Below are 23,005 nucleotides of genomic sequence, written 5' to 3'. Positions count from 1 at the left end.
CCCAGCTGTGCTCCACATCTGTCCCCAGCTGTGCTCCGCAGCTGTCCCCAGCTGTTCCCCAGCTGTGCCCCACACCTGTCCCCAGCTGTGCCCCACACCTGTCCCCAGCTGTGCCCCACATCTGTCCCCAGCTGTGCCCCAGCTGTGCTCCCCATCTGTCCCCAGCTGTGCCCTACATCTGTCCCCAGCTGTGCCCCAGCTGTGCCCCGCATCTGTCCCCACCTGTGCCCCGCATCTGTCCCCACCTGTGTTCCACATCTGTCCCCAGCTGTGCCCTGCATCCGTCCCCAGCTGTGCTCCACATCTGTCCCCAGCTGTTCCCCAGCTGTGCCCCACACCTGTCCCCAGCTGTGCCCCACACCTGTCCCCAGCTGTGCTCCACACCTGTCCCCAGCTGTGCCCCACATCTGTCCCCAGCTGTTCCCCAGCTGTGCTCCACACCTGTCCCCAGCTGTGCCCTACATCTGTCCCCAGCTGTGCCCCAGCTGTGCCCCGCCTCTGTCCCCAGCTGTGCCCCAGCTGTGCCCCGCATCTGTCTCCAGCTGTGCCCCGCATCTGTCCCCACCTGTGTTCCACATCTGTCCCCAGCTGTGCTCCACATCTGTCCCCAGCTGTGCCCTGCATCTGTCCCCAGCTGTGCTCCACATCTGTCCCCCAGCTGCGCTCCACACCTGTCCCCCAGCTGCGCCCCACACCTGTCCCCAGCTGTGCCCTGCATCTGTCCCCAGCTGTGCCCTGCATCTGTCCCCAGCTGTTCCCCAGCTGTGTTCCTCATCTGTCCCCAGCTGTGCTCCACATCTGTCCCCAGCTGTGCCCCACATCTGTCCCCAGCTGTGCCCCAGCTGTGCTCCGCATCTGTCCCCAGCTGTGCCCCCGCATCTGTCTCCAGCTGTGCCCCAGCTGTGCGCCCGCATCTGTCCCCAGCTGTGCCCCACATCTGTCCCCAGCTGTGCCCTGCATCTGTCCCCAGCTGTGCTCCACATCTGTCCCCAGCTGTGCCCCACATCTGTCCCCAGCTGTCCCCAGCTGTGCCCCCACATCTGTCCCCAGCTGTGCCCCCACATCTGTCCCCCAGCTGTGCCCCAGCTGTGCCGCACATCTGTCCCCAGCTGTGCCCCAGCTGTGCCCCCACATCTGTCCCCAGCTGTGCCCCAGCTGTTCCCACCATCTGTCCCCAGCTGTGCCCCAGCTGTTCCCCACATCTGTCCCCAGCTGTGACCCAGCTGTGCCCTGCATCTGTCCCCAGCTGTGCCCCAGCTGTGCTCCACATCTGTCCCCAGCTGTGCTCCACATCTGCCCCAGCTGTGCTCCACATCTGTCCCCAGCTGTGCCCCAGCTGTGCTCCACATCTGTACCCAGCTGTGCCCCACATCTGTCCCCAGCTGTGCCCCAGCTGTTCCCAACATCTGTCCCCAGTTGTGCCCCAGCTGTGTCCTGCATCTGTCCCCAGCTGTGCCCCGCATCTGTCCCCAGCTGTGCCCCCAGCTGTGGCCCGCATCTGTCCCCAGCTGTGCCCCAGCTGTGCTCCACATCTGTCCCCAGCTGTGCCCCAGCTGTGCACCACATCTGTCCCCAGCTGTGCCCTGTTTGTCCCCAGCTGTGCCCCAGCTGTGCCCAACATCTGTCCCCAGCTGTGCCCCGCATCTGTCCCCAGCTGTGCCCCCACATCTGTCCCCAGCTGTGCCCCAGCTGTGCCCCGCATCTGACCCCAAATGGAGCCCCCAGACCCCAAATGAAGCCCCCAGACCCACCAGAGGTTACGGGACGAGCAGGGGCTGCCCCAGACCAAGACCCAGCCCCCAAATGGAGCCCTCAAGCCCTGACCTCAGACCCCAAATGAAGCCCCCAGACCCCAAATGGAGCCCCCAGACCCCAAATGGAGCCCCCAGCCCCCAAATGGAGCCCCCAGCCCCCAAATGGAGCCCCCAGCCCCCAAATGGAGCCCCCAAATCCCACAGGATACGGGACGAGCATGGGCCGCCCCAAACCAAGACCCCAGACCCCAAATGGAGCCCCCAGCCCCCAAATGAAGCCCCCAGACCCCAAATGGAGCCCCCAAAAGGAGCCCCCAGCCCCCAGATGGAGCCCCCAGCCCCCCGAGGATACGGGACGAGCAGGGGCCGCCCCCCCAGGAGGTGCCGCAGGACCCGGGCCCGGTTGGGGCCCCCCAGCCCCCCCTGGAGCAGCTCAGCCCGGCACGGGAACATCTCCTGGGCCAGGGAGGCCAAATGGGCGGCTGGGGGACAGAAACATCCCATAATAATCCCAGAAGCAGCCCAGAAACATCCTGAGAATCACCCCAAAACCACCCCAAAACCACCCTTAAAACACCCCCAAAAAAAACCCCAAAACATCACAAATTTACCCCAAAACCATCCTGAAAATCTCCTTAAAAATATCCCCAAAAACATCCTGAGAATCACCCCAAAAACGACACTAAAATATCCCAAAGTCAGCCCAAAACCAGCACAAAAAACAGCCCCAAATCACCCCAAAAACCCCACTGAAAACATCCCAAAAACAGCCCAAAAATATCCCAGAAACATCCTGAGAATCACCCCAAAAACCACACTAAAATATCCCAAAGTCAGCCCAAAAACAGCACAAAAAACAGCCCCAAAACACCCCAAAAACCTCACTAAAAACGTCCCAAAAACAGCCCAAAAATATCCCAAAAACATCCTGAGAATCACCCCAAAATCACCCCAAAACCCCAAACCACCCTTAAAACACCCCAAAAAAACCCCAAAACATCACAAATTTACCCCAAAACCATCCTGAAAATCTCCTTAAAAATATCCCAAAAACATCCCAAATTCACCCCAAAATCATCCCAAAACCACCCTTAAAACACCCCAAAAAAACCCCCAAAACATCCCAAATTCACCCCAAAATCATCCCAAAACCACCCTTAAAACACCCCAAAAAAACCCCAAAACATCACAATTTTACCCCAAAACCATCCTGAAAATCTCCCTAAAAATATCACAAATTCACCCCAAAATCACCCAAAAACATCCCCAAAATCATCCCAAAACCACCCTTAAAACACCCTAAAAACACCCCCCAAAACATCACAAATTTACCCCAAAATCACCCCAAAACCACCCTTAAAACACCCCAAAAAAAACCCCAAAACATCACAAATTTACCCCAAAACCATCCTGAAAATCTCCTTAAAAATATCCCAGAAATATCCCAAAATCACCCCAAATTCACCCCAAAAAATCCCCAAAATCATCCCAAAACCACCCTTAAAACACCCCAAAAAAACCCCAAAACATCACAAATTTACCCCAAAACCATCCTGAAAATCTCCTTAAAAATATCCCAAAAACATCCTGAGAATCACCCCAAAATCACCCCAAAAACATCCCAAAATCACCCCAAAAAATCCCCAAAATCATCCCCAAACCAGCCTGAAAATCACCCCAGGACCCCCCAAAATCCCCCCAAACTTGCCAGGACCCCCCAAAATCAACCCAAACCCCAAAAATGCCCCAAAATCCTCCCCAAAACCTCCCCAAATCCTCCCCAAACCCCCCTCAAAATACCCCAAAATCCCCCAAAAACGCCAAAATCCCCCCCAAATTTCCCCCAAACACCCCACCCCAAAATCCCACCCAGGACACCCCAACATCAACCCAAACCCCTCCAGGACCCCCCCAAATTACCCCCAAAAACCCCCTAAAAATCCCCCCAAATCCTCCCCAAACCCCCCTCAAAATCTCCTAAAATCCCCCCAAAATGCCCCAAAATGCCCTAAAATCCCCCAAAATCACCCCCAAACTCCCCCAGGACCCCCCAAACCCCCCCAAACCACCCAGGACACCCCAAAATCAACCCAAGCCCCTCCAGGACCCCCCAAATTACCCCCAAACTCCTCCAGGACCCCCCAAAACCCCCTAAAAACCTCCCCAAACCCCCCTCAAAATCCCCCCAAATCCCCCCAAAATCCCCCAAACCGCCCCAAATCCCCCCCAGATTTCCCCCAAACGCCCCAAAATCCCACTCAGGACACCCCAAAATCAACCCAAACCCATCCAGGACCCCCCAAAAACCCCCCCAAAATCCCCCCAAAATCCCCCAAATCCTCCCCAAACCCCCCTCAAAATCCCCCCAAAATGCCCTAAAATCCCCCCAAATCCCCCAAAATCACCCCCAAACTCCCCCAGGACCCCCCCAAACACCCCAAAATCAACCCAAACCCCTCCAGGACCCCCCAAATCACCCCCCAAGACCCCCCCCAAGACCCCCAAAACCCCCTAAAAAACCTCCCCAAACCCCCCCAAAATCCCCCCAAAAAACCCCAAAATCCCCCAAAAACCCCAAAATCCCCCCCAAATTTCCCCCAAACACCCCAAAATCCCACCCAGGACACCCCAAAATCAACCCAAGCCCTTCTAGGACCCCCCAAAACCCCACCCAAAACCTCCTAAAAATCCCCCCAAATTCTCCCCAAACCCCCCCAAAACCCCCCAAAATCCCCCCAAAATCCCCCCAAAATGCCCCAAAATCCCCCAAAATCACCCCCAAACTCCCCCCAAAATCAACCCAAACCCCTCCAGGACCCCCCAAATTGCCCCAAACCCGCCCCCCCAAGACCCCCTAAAAACCTCCCCAAATCCTCCCCAAACCCCCCACAAAATCTCCTAAAATCCCCCCAAAATCCCCCCCAAAATCCCCCAAAATCCCCCAAAATCCCCCCAAACTCCCCCAGGACCCCCCAAACCCCCCCAAAATCAACCCAAAGCCCTCCAGGACCCCCCAAATTACCCCCCAAAACCCCCCCCAAGACCCCCTAAAAACCCCCCAAATCCTCCCCAAATCCCCCTCAAAATCCCCTAAAACCCCCCCAAAATCCCCCAAAATCCCCCCAAAATCCCCTAAAATCCCCCCAAAACCCCCACAACATCCCCCCAAAATTCCCCAAGTCCCACCTAGGACTCCCCAAATCCCCCCAAAATCAACCCAAACCCCTCCAGGACCCCCCAAAACACCCCAAAGCCCCCTAAAAACCTCCCCAAATCCTCCCCAAACCCCCCTCAAAATCTCCTAAAATCCCCCCAAAATGCCCCCAAAATGCCCTAAAATCTCCCAAAATCACCCCCAAACTCCCCCAGGACCCCCCAAAATCCTGCCAAACCACACAGGACCACCCAAAATCAACCCAAACCCCTCCAGGACCCCCCAAATCACCCCCAAAACCCCCTAAAAACCCCCTCAAAATCCCCCCAAACCCCCTCAAAATCCCCCCAAAATCCCCCAAAATCCCCCAAAAACCCCAAATCCCCCAAATCCCCCCCAAATCGCACCTGAGAACATCTCCCCGTGGCGGGTGTAGCCCCTGGCCCGCGCTGTCTCCAGCAGAGCCCCCAGACCCAATTGGGGCCGGGGGGGGTCCCAGCAGCGCCCCCGCCATGGCCAGCGCCACCAGGCCACACCTGGGGGGGGTTTGGGGGGATTTGGGGGGATTTGGGGGGGTTTGGGGGGATTTGGGGGGTTTTGGGGGGGATTTGGGGGGATTTGGGGGGGATTTAGGGGATTTTGGGGGGATTTGGGGGGATTTGGGGGGGGATTTGGGGGATTTTAGGTGGATTAGGGGGGATTTGGGGGCGATTTTGGGGGTGGGTTTGGGGGGATTTGGGGTTTTTGGGGGGGATTTGGGGGATTTTAGGTGGGTTTGGGGGGATTTGGGGGAATTTTGGGGGGATTTTTGGGGGATTTGGGGGAATTTGGGGCAGTTTTGGGGGGATTTGGGGGAATTTTGGGGGCAGTTTTGGGGGTTTTGGGGGGATTTGAGGGGGATTAGGGGGGGTTTGGGGGTTTTGGGGCAGTTTTGGGGTTTTTGGAGTTTTTTTGGGGGGGAATTGGGGGATTTTGGGGTTTTTTGGGGGGGATTTGGGGGTTTCAGGGGGTTTTGGGTTTTTTTTGGGGGGGAATTGGGGGATTTTGGGGTTTTTTGGGGGGGATTTGGGGGGGATTTGGGGGGGATTTGGGGGGTTTTGGGGGGATTTAGGGGACTTTGGGGTTTTTTTGGGGGGTGGGATTTGGGGGATTTTAGGTGAATTGGGGGGGATTTGGGGGGGATTTTGGGGGCAGTTTTGGGGGGTTTTGGGGGGATTTGAGGGGGATTTTGGGGGGGTTTTGGGGTTTTTGGGGGTTTGGGGGTTTTTGGGGGGGAATTGGGGGATTTTGGGGGTTTTTTGGGGGGGGATTTGGGGGATTTGAGGTGGTTTGGGAGGGATTGGGGGGGATTTTGGGGGGTGGGTTTGGGGAGGTTTTGGGGGGATTTGGGGTTTTTGGGGGAATTTGGAGTTTTTTGGGGGGTTTTGGGGGACTGGGGTTTTTTTGGGGGGGGATTTGGGGGATTTTCGGTGGGTTTGGGGGGGATTTTGGGGTTTTTGGGGGGAGTTGGAGTTTTTTGGGGGGATTTGGGGGAATTTTGGGGCAGTTTTGGGGGGATTTGGGGGAATTTTGGGGCAGTTTTGGGGGGATTTGGGGGGATTCTGGGGGCAGTTTTGGGGGTTTTGGGGGGGGATTTGGGGGGAATTGGGGTTTTTAGGGTGATTTGGGGGAATTGGGGTTTTTGGGGTGATTTGGGGGATTTTAGGTGGATTGGGGGGGATTGGGGGGGGATTTTAGGGGGGGGGTTGGGGAGATTTGGGGTTTTTTGGGCAGTTTTGGGGGTTTTGGGGGGATTTGGGGGGGATTTTAAGGGGATTTGAGGTTTTTGGGGGGGATTTAGGGTGATTTGGGGGATTTTGGGGTTTTTTTTAGGGTGATTTGGGGGATTTTGGGTTTTTTTAGGGTGATTTGGGGGATTTTGGAGAGGATTTTGGGGTTTTTTAGGGTGATTTTGGGGACTTTGGGGGGATTTGGGGGTTTTTTAGGGTGATTTGTGGGGATTTTGGGGAGATTTTGGGGTTTTTTAGGGTGATTTTGGAGAGGATTTTGGGGTTTTTTAGGGTGATTTGGGGGATTTTGGGGGGATTTTGGGGTGTTTTTAGGGTGATTTGGGGGATTTTGGGGGATTTTGGGGTTTTTAGGGTGATTTGGGGGATTTTGGGGGGATTTTGGGGTTTTTTTGGGTGATTTTGAGTGATTTTGGGGGGATTTTGGAGTTTTTTAGGGGGATTTTGGGGGGATTTTGCGTTTTTTTAGGGTGATTTGGGGGATTTTGGAGAGGATTTTGGGGTTTTTTTGGGTGATTTTGGGTGATTTTGGGGGGATTTTGCGTTTTTTTAGGGTGATTTGGGGGATTTGGAGAGGATTTTGGGGGTTTTTTAGGGTGATTTTGGGGGATTTTGGGGTTTTTTAGGGGGATTTTGGGGGATTTTGGAGAGGATTTTGGGGTTTTTTAGGGTGATTTGGGGGATTTTGGAGAGGATTTTGGGGCTTTTTAGGGTGATTTGGGGGATTTTGGAGAGGATTTGGAGTTTTTTAGGGTGATTTGGGGGATTTGGGGGGGATTTTGGGGTTTTTTAGGGTGATTTGGGGGATTTGGGGGGGATTTTGGGGTTTTTTAGGGTGATTTGGGGATTTTGGGGGGATTTTGGGGTTTTGTAGAGTGATTTGGAGATTTTGGGGTTTTTTAGGGTGATTTGGGGGATTTTGGAGAGGATTTTGGGGTTTTTTAGGGTGATCTGGGGGATTTTGGGGTGATTTTGGGGTTTTTTAGGGTGATTGGGGGATTTTGGGGCTTTTTAGGGTGATTTGGGGATTTTGGGGGGATTTTGGGGTTTTTTAGGGTGATTTGGGGGATTTTGGAGAGGATTTTGGGGTTTTTTAGGGTGATTTGGGGGATTTTGGGGGGGTTTTGGGGTTTTTTAGGGTGATTTTGGGTGATTTGGGGGGGGTTTTGGGGTTTTTTAGGGTGATTTTGGGGGGATTTTGGGGTTTTTTAGGGGGATTTGGGGGATTTTGGGGGGATTTTGGGGTTTTTTAGGGTGATTTGGGGGATTTTGGAGAGGATTTTGGGGTTTTTTAGGGTGATTGGGGATTTTGGGGGGATTTTGGGGTTTTTAGGGTGATTTGGGGGATTTTGGGGTTTTTAGGTGATTTGGGGGATTTTGGGGAGATTTTGGGGTTTTTTAGGGTGATTTTGGGGGGATTTTGGGGGTTTTTAAGGGTGATTTTGGGGGATTTTGGGGGGATTTTGGGGTTTTTTAGGGTGATTTTGGGGATTTTGGGGGGATTTTGGGGTTTTTTAGGGTGATTTTGGGGGGATTTGGGGGTTTTTTAGGGGGATTTTGGGGGATTTTGGGGTTTTTTAGGGTGATTTGGGGGATTTTGGGGTTTTTTGGGAACTCACTGGGGCCCGTTCTGGATCAGGGGCGGCACCGGCCGGTGGAACACGAGCCAATTCCAGGGACCCTCGAGGCTTTTTGGGGAGGGGGCTTCATCAGAGACCCCTCCCCAAAACCCCCCCCAGGACCCCTCCCCAAGACCCCTCCCCAAATTCCCCCAAATTCCCCCCCAAAGCCCCCCCAGACCTCCCCAAAACCCCCTCAAGGACCCCTCAGACCCCTCCCCAAACCCCCCAAGACCCCTCCCCAAAATCCCCCCCAGGACCCTTCCCCAAATTCCCCCAGGACCCCTCCCCAAACCCACCCCAAACCCCCCCAAATCGCTCTAAAACCTCCCCGAGACCCCTCCCCAAAACCCCCAGAGGCTCCCAGGACCCCTCCCCAAATTCCTCGCAGACCTCTCCCTGTAAACCCCCCGAAACCCCCCGAAACTCCTCCAAATCCCTCCCAACCCCCCCACCGGGACCCCTCCCCAAATTCCCCCATCAGGACCCCTCCCCAAAACCCCCAAATTCCCACCAAATCCTCCCAAAAACCCCCCAAGGACCCCCCCCAAATCTCCCCAAACCTCCTCAAGACCCCTCCCCAAAATCCCTTCAGGACCCCTTCCCAAACTCCCTCCAGGACCCCTCCCAAATCCTCCACAAGTCCCCCCAAAATCCCTCCAGGACCCTTCCCCAAATTCCCCCTCCAGACCCCTCCCCAAAATCCCCAAGCCCCTCCCAGGACCCCCAAATCCTCCCCAAGTCCCCACCAAATCCCCCCAAAGTCCCCCCCAAAGTCCCCCCCCAGGCCCTCCCAAAGACCCCTCCCCAAATTCCCCTCACGACCCCCCCAGGACCCCTCCCCAAATTCCCCCTCAGGACCCCTCCCCAAATCCCCATCAAACCCCCCAAATCCCACCAAATCCCCCCCAAAGTCTCCCCCCCCAGGCCCTACCCAAGACCCCTCCCCAAATTCCCCTCAGGACCCCCCCGGACCCCTCCCCAAATTACCCCCTCAGGACCCCTCCCCAAAACCCCCCCAAGACCCCCCAAATCCCCACCAAACTCCTCCAAATCCCCACCAAACCCACCCAGACCCCTCCCAAACCCAGCCAGGACCCCTCCCCAAATTCCCCTCACGACCCCCCCAGGACCCCTCCCCAAATTCCCCCCTCAGGACCCCCCCCAAAACCCCCCAAACCCCCCCAAATCCCCACCAAATCCCTCCCAAAGTCCCCCCCCCAGGCCCTACCCAAGACCCCTCCCCAAATTCCCCTCACGACCCCCCAGGACCCCTCCCCAAATTCCCCCCTCAGGACCCCTCCCCAAAACCCCCCAAACCCCCCCAAGGACCCCCCCAAATCCCCCCAAACCCCCCCAAATCCCCACCAAATCCCCCCCAAAGTCCCCCCCAGGCCCTACCCAAGACCCCTCCCCAAATTCCCCTCACGACCCCTCAGGACCCCTCACCTGTCCCGGCGCCTCTTCAGCAGCTCCCGAGCCCCCCGTCCTCTCCCAGCGCCTGCCCCGCTCTCTCCAGCGCCTCCCGCAGGACCCGCCCGAGCTCGGGGGTCCCTGAGGGGCTCCCGGGGGTCCCTGGGGGGGTCCCGGGGGTCCCGGGGGGCGGCGGGAGGGGAGGGGGCGGCGGGGGGGGAGGGGGCGCCCGCTCCATGCCCGGCCCCGGGGTCAGGGGGCGCCGCTTCGGGCTCGTCTCTGATTGGCTGGAGCGGCGCGGGGAAGGCGGGAGTTGCTGAGGGGAGGAGGGCGGTGATTGGTTAGTTTGGTTTAGGGCGGGGTGATTGGCAGGAGAGGGGTGGGGGAGGCGGGAGTTGCTGAGGGAATGCGCGCGGTGATTGGTGGATTTGAGAAAGAGAGAGGGGGGAATTGCTGAGGGAATGCGCGCGATGATTGGTTGGCTTGGAAAAAGGCGCGGTGATTGACAGGAGTGGAGCGGGGGAGGCGGGCATTTCTGAGGGGAGGTGCGCGGTGATTGGTTGGATCGAGGTAAAGAAGGAGGGAGTTGCTGAGGAGAGAAGGGCGGTGATTGGTTGGTTCCAAACAAGGGAGGCGGGAGTGGCTGATGAGGGAAACGTGCAGTGATTGGGTGATTCGGTGCGGGGCGCGCCGCTATTGGCTGGGAAAAGTCCGGGATTTTTAAAAGGACATTCCCCGTTTTTGGGGGACAAATTCCCGGATTTTTGGGGGAAAATTCCCGTTTCATGGAGGGGAAACATTCCCGGGTTTTTAGGAGAACCTTCCCGGAATTTTTGACACCAAATGACCCCAAATAACCCGAAAAAACCCCCTAAGTAATACTTAAAAAAACCCCAAACACAAATAATCCCTAAATAAACCCCCAAAAAACCCAAATAAACTCAAAATAAGCTCAAAACACACCAAATAACCCAAAGTACACTTAAAAAAAAACCCAAATACATCCAAATAAACCCTAAGAAGCCCCAAATAAACAAAAATAAACCCAAATAACCCCAAATAAACCCCCAAACCCCCTCAAAATAACCTCCAATAAAATCCCAAAATACCCAAATAAACCCTAAAAAACCCGTTCCTCCAACCCCGCCCCAAAAGAGATCCTGGCCAATCACAGCGCGCGGCGCTGATGACGATCCAGTTGCTGGGCAGAAGCTGAAGACACCGGCCCCGCTCAGCGATTCTCAGCCAATCAGCGTCCGGCACGGTTCTGACTCATCAATTGCCAGGCCGATCCCAGCGCCGCCAACGCTAGCCAATCAGAGACAGCGCGGGGTAACTTCCAGCCAATCAGAGCGTTCCTCGCTGCTGACTCATCAGTTGCCAGGATCGGAATTTGGGGAGGGGGTGGGGGGAGGAGGTGACCCTGGGGATGGGGAGGGGGCCCCAAATTCAACCAAAGCGGGGTCGGGACCCCCAAAAAGGAGCAGGAGGGGCCTGGAACCCCCAAAACCAAACACGGGGAAGGGACCCCAAAATTGAGCCGGGAGAGGGGTGGGACAGGATGAAGCCAATTTTGCCCCTGGAATATGTAAAATAGTTTATGGATATGCAAATGAGTCTATGAATATGCAGCAGGCTGATATAAGAGGAGACAAAGACCATGGAGCAAAGGTTATCATGGCCACCAAGACCACCCAATTATCCATGGGGACACTCCTAATTAATCTGGTTTTAATTACACCGGCCTGATGAATATTCATAGGCCCTCATGCATATCCATAAGCTAATTTACATATTGCAGGAGCTATTTTACATGGCCCCACCTTGGGGGTGTCTCCCCACTTCAGGAGCCTCCCCTGGAATGGAAAATGTAAACCCCAATCCCTCTGATTGAAAATAATAATAATAATAATAATAATAATAATAATAATAATAATAATAATAATTTAATTTTGAATAAAAAGGGCTCTCAGGCAAAGATCTGGGAGTAGAAATAACAGTTCTTTATTGGGAAAAATTAAAAATACAAACGCAATGCTACAAATTAAAAGTAACAGTGACAGACTCAGAATCCTCTGGGAATCCAGAGGGAAAGGTGGATCCCATGGGAATCCAGTGGGAAAATGTGGATCCTCTGGGAATCCAGTGGGAAAATGTGGATCCTTTGGGAATCCAGTGGGAAAAGGTTGATCCAATGGGAATCCAATGGGAAACGTTGATTCTTTGGGAATCCAGTGGGAAAAGGGCTGATCCTCTGGGAATCCAGTGGGAAAAGGGCTGATCCTCTGGGAATCCAGTGGGAAAAGGGCTGATCCTCTGGGAATCCGGTGGAAAAGGGCTGATCCTCTGGGAATCCGGTGGGAAAATGTGGATCCTCTGGGAATCCAGTGGGAAAAGGTTGATCCAATGGGAATCCAATGGGAAACACTGATTCTTTGGGAATCCAGTGGGAAAAGGGCTGATCCTCTGGGAATCCAGTGGGAAAATCTTGCTCCTCTGGTAATCCAGGGGGAAAAGTTTGATCATCTGGGAATCCAGTGTAAAAGGGCTGATCCTCTGGGAATCCAGTGGGAAACGTTTGATTCTCTGGGAATCCAGTGGGAAAGGTTCTGATCCTCTGGGAATCCAGTGGGAAATGTGGATCCTTTGGGAATCCAGCGGAAAACAGGCTGATCCTCTGGGAATCCAGTGGAAAATGTGGATCCTTTGGAAATCCAGTGGGAAAAGGGCTGATCCTTTTGGAATCCAGTGGGAAAAGGTTGATCCAATGGGAATCCAGTGGGAAAAGGTTTATCCAATGGGAATCCAGTGGAAAATGTGGATCCTTTGGGAATCCAGTGGGAAAAGTCCAATCCCTTGGAATCCATTGGGAAAAGTTTGATTCTTTGGGAATCCAGTGGGAAAAAGGGCTGATCCTCTGGGAATCCAGTAGGAATGTTCTGATCCTCTGGGAATCCAGTGGGAAATGTGGATCCTTTGGGAATCCAGCAGAAAACAGGCTGATTCTCTGGGAATCCAGTGGAAAATGTGGATCCTTTGGGAATCCAGTGGGAAAAGTCCGATCCCTTGGAATCCATTGGGAAAAGTTTGATTCTTTGGGAATCCAGTGTGAAAAGGGCTGATCCTCTGGGAATCCAGTGGGAGAAGAGCTGATCCTCTGGGAATCCAGAGGGAAAAGTTCTGATCCTCTGGGAATCCAGTGGGAAAGGGCTGATCCTCTGGGAATCCAGTGGGAAAAGGGCTGATCCTCTGGGAATCCAGTGGGAAAGGGCTGATCCTCTGGGAATCCAGTGGGAAAGGGCTGATCCCTTGGAATCCAGTGGGAAAGGTCTGATCCCTTGGAATCCAGAGGGAAAAGTTCTGATCCAATGGGAATCCAGTGGGAAAGGTCTGATCCCTTGGAATCCAGTGGGAAAGGTCTGATCCCTTGGAATCCAGTGGGAAAAGTCGGATCCCTTGGAATCCAGAGGGAAAGGGCTGATCCCTTGGAATCCAGTGGGAAAGGTCTGATCCCTTGGAATCCAGAGGGAAAGGTCTGATCCCTTGGAATCCAGAGGGAAAGGGCTGATCCCTTGGAATCCAGTGGGAAAGGGCTGATCCCCTGGAATCCAGTGGGAAGGGGCTGATCCCCTGGAATCCAGTGGGAAAGGGCTGATCCCTTGGAATCCAGAGGGAAAGGGCTGATCCCTTGGAATCCAGTGGGAAAGGTCTGATCCCTTGGAATCCAGTGGGAAAAGTCTGATCCCTTGGAATCCAGAGGGAAAAGGCCGCTGCGGCGCTCCGAACCTCAGATTCTCTCCAGTTAGGAATGCCTGGCTCCTCCCCCTGGGCGGAGCATCGCCCAATGGGATGACGTCATTTGATCAGCCTGGCAGTGACACCCAAAGGCCGATCAACAGCAGCTAATTAATAATTAATGGCCCATTACCAGCAGGTCTCTCCTGGAGGGAGGGTTGGCTGGGGAAGAGATAACCTGCCCAATGGCCAGCAGATAACTGCCCCACCTGTGACAGGTGACAAACCCAACACACACCTCTCCTGCAATCCAGGACCTGTCCTCACTGCCTGCCCCCGTTCTCCAGAGTTCAGGGTGTCCAGGGAAGCTGCAGCAGGCAAAGCTGGGAACAATCGAGACGGGTCTTGGTTTCAGAAAGCTCCAGAATTCCATTTCTGACCCACGAAACAAAGAACAAAGGCAGGGCCGTGGGGTTTTTATGGGGTATCCGAGGGGTGCAGTCGGGGTTTGGGTCAAGGGAGGAGTTCTGAGGAAAACAAGAAAGGGGAGATCAAATTGCTGCCTCTTAGCAATAGGGGCACTCCACACAGAACGTGTCAGCAAATGCTGAATTCCCACTAAAACACCTGGGAAATTACGGGACTTCAGATATATTCGGTCAATTGCCTTCATTTAAACAAGTTTTGGCTGTTCTCATGGGATGAAGATGAAGCAGAAGAAAATTAAAGCCAAACCAAAAAAAGAAGCAGCCAGGGGTGTTCCCAGCATGGATCACAGGGAATGTGGGTGACCAGGGCTGTGCCCAAAGTGGTTCCTGCAGTGGGGGATGGAGCTGGAGCAGCGCACGAAGCTCTTCCCGCACTCGGGGCACTCGCAGGGCTTCCCTTACCGGTGCCTCCGTTGGTGTTTGGTCAACGCTGAGCTCTGTGAGAAGCTCTTCCCACACTGGGGACACTCGTAGGGCCTCTCTCCGGTGTGGATGCGCCGGTGGGTGATGAGGTGGGAGTTGGTCCTGAACCCCTTCCCACAGTCGGGGCATTGGAAGGGCCTCTCCTCTGTGTGAGTCCGATAGTGCTTGAGAAGATGGGAACTGGTCGTAAACCTCTTCTTGCATTTATCACACTCATAGGGCCTCTCCCCGGTGTGGGTCCTCTGGTGTGTCATCAGGACTGAATGGTGGCTGAAGCACTTCCCACACTGCCCACACTCAAAGGGTCTCTCACCAGTGTGGATCCTCACGTGGATGATCAGGCTGGAGCTCTGTCTGAAGCTCTTCCCACACTCCCCACACTCGTAGGGCCTCTCCCCAGTGTGGGTCCTCTGGTGCGCGATCAGGCTGGACTTGTGACTGAAGCTCTTCCCACATTCTGCACACTCGTAGGGCTTCTCCCCAGTGTGAATCCTCTGGTGCACGATCAGGTTTGAAAGCTGCTTGAAGCTCTTCCCACAATGCCCACACTCGTACGGCTTCTCCCCAGTGTGGATGCGCTGGTGGACGATGAGTTTGGAGTTCTGCTTGAATCCCTTCCCACAGACGGGGCATTGGAAGGGCCTCTCCTCTGTGTGAGTCCGATAGTGCTGGAGCAGATAGGAGCTGGTCCTAAACCTCTTCCTGCATTTATCACACTCGTAGGGCCTCTCCGCAGTGTGGGTGCCCTGGTGCCTGATCAGGAGTGAATGGCGGCTGAAGCTCTTCCCACACTCCCCACACTCGAAGGGTCTCTCACCAGTGTGGATTCTCTGGTGGACGAGCAGACCGGAGCTCCGGCTGAAGCTCTTCCCACACCGCCCAGACACAAACGGCCTCTCTCCAGTGTGGCTCCTCTGGTGCAGCACCATGTGATTGCGCCGACTGCAGCTCTTCCCACACTCCCCACACTCGTAAGGCCGTTCCCCAGTGTGGGTCCTCTGGTGCCTGATCAGGCCAGAGTTCCACCTGAAGCTCTTCCCACACTCCCCACACGTGTGGGGCTTCTCCCCATCACTGCCCTGCTCATGCAGCACCAGCTCCGAGCTCTGGCTCCATCTCCGGCCGCCTTCCCGGCCCAGGCTGGCTCTTTCCCCCTCAGATCCCTGTGATCTGCGTTTGCAGCCCCTCCTCGTGCGGCATCTCCGGGGCTTTTCCTCCCCGTTGGCTTCCTGCGCCGTGGAGCCGCTCAAAGCGGCCTCTGCCACCAGGTTCTGCCCCGGGGATTTGTCCTCCCTGCTCTCCATGCTCGGCTCCTGCTCTGGGGGAGGAAGGACAAGGACAGGATGGGATTTGCCTCCGAGCCACAGGCAAGGGGAAGGAGATCCCCCCAGGGCGTCCCCGGGGTCCCACTGCCCCCTCTCCGCTCTCCCCATTTCGGGATCCAGGGGCTCTTTGGGCTCCCGGGCTCCCTTCTCCCCTCATTCTCTGCTCGGGGCTGCAGCGGCTCCAAGGAGTCCCCCCTGCCCCTCTCCAGCCTCTGGAGGCTCCCGCCAATGGCGGCGCTCCCCCCTCTCTGGGCTCCCCACTTTGGGCTCCCGGGGGACACAGGGCTCTGCTCCTCCAGGCTGCCTCTGCCGGCAGCCGCCACCGCCACCCCCGATGTCCCCCCAGGGGCCTTTTCCGCTCAGCCTCGGAATTCTCCCTTCTCCAAACATCCCCCGGAAAACCCAACCCAGGGACCCCCGGGATATCTGGGCCGAGCTCCCCCTCCCCGCTCACCTGCGCGATGGGGGGGGGGCGATGATCCCACAGGTGGGGGCTGCGAATTCAGGCAGGGCTCGAGCGCGTGGTTCCGGCTGCTCAGCCTCGATCCGCCTTTGTCCCTCCTCTTCCTCTTCCTCCCGCTCCTCCTCTTCCATCCACTCCCCTGCTCCTCCTCTGTCTTATCCCCACCTCCTTCTCCTCCTTCCTTCCCTCCCCTTCCATCTCTTCTCCTCCTCCTCTTCCCTAACCCCACCTCCTTCTCCTCCTTCTATCGCTGCTCTCTCTCCGCCTTCATCCCTCCTACTCCCTCTCCTCCTCCTCCCTAACCCCACCTCCTTCTCCCCCTCCATCCCTGCCTTCCCTCCCTCCTCCTCCTCCCCCAGCAGCAGCGACACCCTCGGTGCCCCGGTCCCGCAGCCCTCGCAGCCCGCGGCTGCAGCGGGGATGGAGCCGGGACAGGCCGGGATGGGCAGCGCGGGGCTCTCGGCTGCTCCCAGCCGCTGCGGGCGGGGGGAACCCGGCCCGGGCCAAAGGAGAGGCAAACTGGGCAAACTGGGGCTGCACATCCAAACTGGGCCTTGCTGGGGACCCTGCCTGGGCACTGCCAGCCCTTGGGGCTCCTCTCGGCACCGGCGGGGGGGGGGAACGCACCCAGGGCTGGGGGATCCCAGCAGTGGCAGCGCTGCCAGGGACTGGGCTGGACTGGGATGGTACTGGGAGTGAGTGGGGCTGTACTGGGTTTGTGCTGACATCACACTGGGATCGTACTGGGAGTGACTGGGGCTGTACTGGGTTTGTGCTGACATCATACTGGGATCATACTGGGAGTGACTGGGGCTGTGCTGGGTTTGTACTGACATCATACTGGGAGTGACTGGGACTGTGCTGGGTTTGTACTGACATCATACTGGGATCGTACTGGGAGTGACTGGGACTGTACTGGGTTTGTGCTAACATCATACTGGGATCGTACTGGGAGTGACTGGGGATGTACTGGGTTTGTGCTGACATCACACTGGGATCGTACTGGGAGTGACTGGGGCTGTGCTGGGTTTGTACTGATATCATACTGGGATCGTACTGGGAGTGACTGGGGCTGTGCTGGGTTTGTACTGACATCGTACTGGGATCGTACTGGGACTGGAACTGTGCTGGGTTTGTACTGACATCATACTGGGATCGTACTGGGAGTGACTGGGGCTGTGCTGGGTTTGTACTGACATCACACTGGGATCATACTGGGAGTGACTGGGGCTGTGCTGGGTTTGTGCTGACATCATACTGGGATCGTACTGGGAGTGACTGGGGCTGTGCTGGGTTTGTACTGATATCATACTGGGATCGTACTGGGAGTGACTGGGGCTGTGCTGGGTTTGTGCTGACATCACACTGGGATCGTACTGGGAGTGACTGGGGCTGTACTGGGTTTGTGCTGACATCATACTGGGATCGTACTGGGAGTGACTGGGGCTGTGCTGGGTTTGTATGGACATCATACTGGGAGTGACTGGGACTGTACTGGGTTTGTGCTAACATCATACTGGGATCGTACTGGGAGTGACTGGGGATGTACTGGGTTTGTGCTGACATCACACTGGGATCGTACTGGGAGTGACTGGGGCTGTGCTGGGTTTGTACTGACATCATACTGGGATCGTACTGGGAGTGACTGGGGCTGTGCTGGGTTTGTACTGACATCATACTGGGATCGTACTGGGAGTGACTGGGGCTGTGCTGGGTTTGTACTGACATCACACTGGGATCATACTGCCATGCCAGGGCAGACTTTGATCACACTGATGGACACTGGGATGATACTGGGATCATACTGGGAGTGAGCAGGAGCCTGCTGGGCGCTATTGGGAACATGGTAGGGGCAAATGGGATATACTGGGATCGACTGGGATGGTGCTGAGCATGACTGGGAGCTGCTATGAGCAACTGCTATCATGCTAGGAGCAACTGGGACTTACTGGCAGCATGCTGGGGGTGGCTGGAAACTACTGGACTTCTACTGGGATGAACTGGGATCATGCTGGAGGTGACTGGCATCCTACTGGCAGTGAGTGCTCGTACACTGAAGCTGACTGGGAGTGCTTGGGAGCAAATGGGATCCTACTGGAAGGAACTGGAAAGATGCTGGAGGGAATTGGTGAACACTGGGAGATACTGGGAGTGAGTGGAATGAAAGTGAGTGTGAAAGAGAGCAGCTGGATCCATGTGGAGCACAACTGGTTTCTTCTGGCAGTGACTGGGAGCACAGTGGGGCCGTAGTGGGATCATACTGGGAGTGACTGGACTAACACTGGCAGTATCTGAGAGTGACTGGGAACACAGCCTGCACACCATCCCCCACACTGGGCAGGATTGGGAGCAACTGGGAGCATGCTGGAGGCAGCTGGGACCATACTGGGAGAGACTGGAAGCAACTTGGATTACACTGGGACCATCCTGGGTGAGACAATGACTATGCCACGGGTAACTGGGAACACACTGGACGAAAGCAGGACAAACTGGGAGCAACTGGGATCTTCCCGGAAGGAAATTACATCATCAGATTGAATGACTGGGAGTGACTGGGCTCATACTGGTATGCTGAGGAAACTGAGGGCAAACAGGGGGAGCAACTGGGCTCACACTGGGAGCTGCCACTGCCAGCTCTGGGACCCCCAAAAACACCTCCGGGGGAACTCCCGATGTCCCCCCGAGGGCAATCTGCGGCTCGGCTTTGGAGCCCTGCCAGCTGCAAACATCCCCCCCAAAAACCCCAAACCCGGCACCCCCCGGGATATTTGGGCCGAGCTCCCCCTCCCCGGGCACCTGCGGGATGGGGGGCGATGCTCCCGGGGCTGCGGCCATTCGGGGAGCGCCAGGGCCACGAGATTCTCCCTCTCCTCTTCTGCTGCGACCGCTCGGCCTCTTCCTCCCTCCCTTCTCCTCCTCCTACCCCGTTCCCGAACGCCGAACCGTGAGGGGAAAGGGGGCGAGGAAATGGCGGAACCGTGAGGGGAAAGGAGGCGAGGAAAGGGCGGGAACCGTGAGGGGAAAGGGGGCGAGGAAAGGGCGGAACCGTGAGGGGAAAGGGGGCGAGGAAAGGGCGGGAACCGTGAGGGGAAAGGGGGCGAGGAAAGGGCGGGAACCGTGAGGGGAAAGGGGGCGAGGAAAGGGCGGGAACCGTGAGGGGAAAGGGGGCGAGGAAAGGGCGGGAACCGTGAGGGGAAAGGGGGCGAGGAAATGGCGGAACCGTGAGGGGAAAGGGGGCGAGGAAAGGGCGGAACCGTGAGGGGAAAGGGGGCGAGGAAAGCCCGGGAACCGTGAGGGGGAAGGGGGCGAGGAAAGGGCGGAACCGTGAGGGGAAAGGGGGCGAGGAAAGGGCGGAACCGTGAGGGGAAAGGGGGCGAGGAAAGGGCGGGAACCGTGAGGGGAAAGGGAGCGAGGAAAGGGCGGAACCGTGAGGGGAAAGGGGGCGAGGAAAGGGCGGAACCGTGAGGGGAAAGGGGGCGAGGAAAGGGCGGGAACCGTGAGGGGAAGGGGGGCGAGGAAAGGGCGGAACCGTGAGGGGAAAGGGGGCGAGGAAAGGGCGGGAACCGTGAGGGGAAAGGGGGCGAGGAAAGGGCGGAACCGTGAGGGGAAGGGGGCGAGGAAAGGGCGGAACCGTGAGGGGAAAGGGGGCGAGGAAAGGGCGGAACCGTGAGGGGAAAGGGGGCGAGGAAAGGGCGGGAACCGTGAGGGGAAAGGGGGCGAGGAAAGGGCGGGAACCGTGAGGGGAAAGGGGCGGGCTCAGGCCAAGGGCGGCAACTCTGAGGGGACACTCTGGGAGGCGGCACTCTGCAAACAGAACTGCAACGGAATGAACATGAACGGGAGAGAAATCAGTAAGTCTCAGAGTTTTATTTACTATCAAATACATCCCACACACCCAGCCCCACACAATCCCCATCCCACCGCTCCAAACGGGGATCCCACTTCTTCCAATCTCCTCCCGATCCCATCTCACTCTGCTGGATGTGGCATCGAGTGAGTTTGGTGTGAGATTGAATTTTTTTGAGGTGGGGTTGAGCCCTTTTGGGAAAAGATTCACCTGTTATCAGTAGGATTAGTGACGTTTGGAGGTGACAGATGAATCCCTCTTGGCTTTTGGATTGCAAAGAGATTGTGAACAGAAAGAAATTAAGGCCAAACCAAAAAAAGAAGCAACCACGTGTGTTCCCAGCATGGATCACAGGGAATGTGGGTGACCAGGGCTGTGCCCAAAGTGGTTCCTGCAGTGGGGGATGGAGCTGGAGCAGCGCACGAAGCTCTTCCCGCACTCGGGGCACTCACAGGGCTTCCCTTACTGGTGCATCTGTTGGTGTTGGAACAAGTGAGAGCTGCAGGAGAAGCTCTTCCCACACTGGGGACACTCGTAGGGCCTCTCCCCAGTGTGGATGCGCCGGTGGGTGATGAGGGTGGAGTTGTACTTGAATCCCTTCCCACACTCAGGGCATTGGAAGGGCCTCTCCTCTGTGTGAGTCCGATAGTGCCGGAGGAGACTGGAGCTGGTCTGAAACGTCTTCCTGCATTTATCACACTCGTAGGGCCTCTCCCCAGTGTGGATGTGCCTGTGCTTGATGAGGGTGGAGTTCCACCGGAATCCCTTCCCACACTCGGGGCATTGGAAGGGCCTCTCCTCTGTGTGACTGTGATAGTGCCGGAGGAGATTGGAGCTGGTCTGAAACCTTTTCCCACACTTGGAACACTCGTAGGGCCTCTCCCCGGTGTGGGTCCTCTGGTGCCTGATCAGGGTGGAATGGTGGCTGAAGCTCTTCCCACACTCCCCACACTCATAGGGCCGTTCACCAGTGTGGCTTCTCTGGTGCTGGATCAGGGAGGAGCGCTCTCTGAAGTTCTTCCCACACTCCCCACACTCGTAGGGCCGCTCCCCAGTGTGGATCGTCTGGTGCACGAACAGGTTGGAGGTCCGGCTGAAGCTCTTCCCACACTGCCCACACTCATACGGCCTCTCTCCAGTGTGGGTGTGCTGGTGCTTGATCAGGGAGGACCTGTAATGGAAGCTCATCCCACATTCTGTGCACTTGTAGGGCTTCTCCCCAGTGTGCCTCCTCTGGTGCTGCATCAGGGTGGAGCTGTCCCTGAAGCTCTTCCCACACTCCCCACATTCGTAAGGCCGTTCTCCAGTGTGGATCCTCTGATGCTTGATCAGGCCAGAGTTCCACCTGAAGCTCTTCCCACACTCCCCACACGTGTGGGGCTTCTCCTCATCATCGAGCTGCTCATGCAGCACCAGCTCCGAGCTCTGGCTCCATCTCCAGCCGCCTTCCCAGCCCAGGCTGGCTCTTTCCCCCTCAGATCCCTGTGATCTGTGTTTGCAGCCCATCCTCGTGAGACATCTCCGGGGCTTTTCCTCCCCGTTGGCTTCCTGCGCCGTGGAGCCGCTCAAAACGGCCTCTGCCACCAGGTTCTGCCCCGGGGATTTGTCCTCCCTGCTCTCCATGCTCGGCTCCTGCTCTGGGGGAGGAAGGACAAGGACAGGATGGGATTTGCCTCCGTGCCACAGACAAGGGGAAGGAGATCCCCCCAGGGCATCCCCGGGGTCCCACTGCCCCCTCTCCGCTCTCCCCATTTCGGGATCCAGGGGCTCTTTGGGCTCCCGGGCTCCCTTCTCCCCTCATTCTCTGCTCGGGGCTGCAGCGGCTCCAAGGAGTCCCCCCTGCCCCTCTCCAGCCTCTGGAGGCTCCCGCCAACGGCGGCGCTCCCCCCTCTCTGGGCTCCCCACTTTGGGCTCCCGGGGGACACAGGGCTCTGCTCCTCCAGGCTGCCTCTGCTGGCAGCCGCCACCGCCACCCCCGATGTCCCCCCAGGGGCCTTTTCCGCTCAGCCTCGGAATTCTCCCTTCTCCAAACATCCCCCGGAAAACCCAACCCAGGGACCCCCGGGATATCTGGGCCGAGCTCCCCCTCCCCGCTCACCTGCGCGATGGGGGGGGGCGATGATCCCACAGGTGGGGGCTGCGAATTCAGGCAGGGCTCGAGCGCGTGGCTCCGCCTGCTCAGCCTCGATCCGCCTTTGTCCCTCCTCTTCCTCTTCCTCCCGATACTCCTCTGTCTTATCCCCACCTCCTTCTCCTCTTCCATCCCTCCCCCTCGATCCCTTCTCCTCCTCCTCCTCGCTATCCCCGCCTCTCTCTCGTAGTCCCTCCTGGAAGGAAATGACACCATCGGAGGGAACGACTGGGAGTGACTGGGCTCATACTGAGAGTGCCGAGGAAAGTGGAAGCAGACGGGGGGAGCAACTGGGCTCACACTGGGAGCAGCCACTGCCAGCTCTGGGACCCCCAAAAACACCTCCGGGGGAACTCCCGATGTCCCCCCGAGGGCAATCTGCGGCTCGGCTTTGGAGCCCTGCCGGCTGCAAACATCCCCCCCAAAAAACCCCAAACCCGGCACCCCCCGGGATATTTGGGCCGAGCTCCCCCTCCCCGGGCACCTGCGGGATGGGGGGCGATGCTCCCGGGGCTGCGGCCATTCGGGGAGCGCCAGGGCCACGAGATTCTCCCTCTCCTCTTCTGCTGCGGCCGCTCGGCCTCTTCCTCCCTCCCTCCTCTTCCCTCTCCCTCCTCTTCCTCCTCCTGCCCCGTTCCCGAAGGCCGAAACGTGAGGGGAAAGGGGGCGAGGAAATGGCGAAACCGTGAGGGGAAAGGGGGCGAGGAAAGGGCGGGAACCGTGAGGGGAAAGGGGGCGAGGAAAGGGCGGGAACCGTGAGGGGAAAGGGGGCGAGGGAAGGGCGGAACCGTGAGGGGAAAGGGGGCGAGGAAAGGGCGGAACCGTGAGGGGAAAGGGGGCGAGGAAATGGCGAAAACCCTAAGGGG

General features: G+C 57.1%; 2 protein-coding genes and 1 pseudogene across 2 annotated transcripts in view; 1 reads left to right on the top strand and 2 right to left on the bottom strand.

Moving 5' to 3' along the window:
* Positions 1 to 1,706, top strand: part of PPP1R13L (protein phosphatase 1 regulatory subunit 13 like) — a 16,904-nt gene extending 15,198 nt beyond the window's left edge. The window contains exon 8 of the mRNA XM_059872472.1: positions 1,690 to 1,706. Within this exon, the coding sequence (XP_059728455.1) occupies positions 1,690 to 1,706 (17 nt within the window). The remainder of the gene's footprint in view (positions 1 to 1,689) is intronic.
* Positions 1,707 to 2,102: 396 nt separating this feature from the next.
* On the bottom strand, positions 2,103 to 14,135 carry ACTMAP (actin maturation protease). Its single transcript, XM_059872471.1, has 5 exons — positions 14,102 to 14,135; positions 9,764 to 10,043; positions 8,315 to 8,383; positions 5,316 to 5,444; positions 2,103 to 2,236 (listed from the first exon to the last, which is right to left on the bottom strand). Exons 1-5 carry the CDS (start codon positions 14,133 to 14,135, stop codon positions 2,188 to 2,190), a joined length of 561 nt encoding a protein of 186 aa, XP_059728454.1. The 3' UTR covers positions 2,103 to 2,187.
* Positions 11,710 to 22,779, bottom strand: LOC132341218 (zinc finger protein 271-like; annotated as a pseudogene).
* Positions 22,780 to 23,005: the final 226 nt, after the last annotated feature.

This window comes from Haemorhous mexicanus, chromosome 36, assembly GCF_027477595.1.
Source record: "Haemorhous mexicanus isolate bHaeMex1 chromosome 36, bHaeMex1.pri, whole genome shotgun sequence".
Classification (NCBI taxonomy): Eukaryota; Metazoa; Chordata; class Aves; order Passeriformes; family Fringillidae; genus Haemorhous; species Haemorhous mexicanus.
This window is presented reverse-complemented; position numbering and strand designations above follow the sequence as displayed.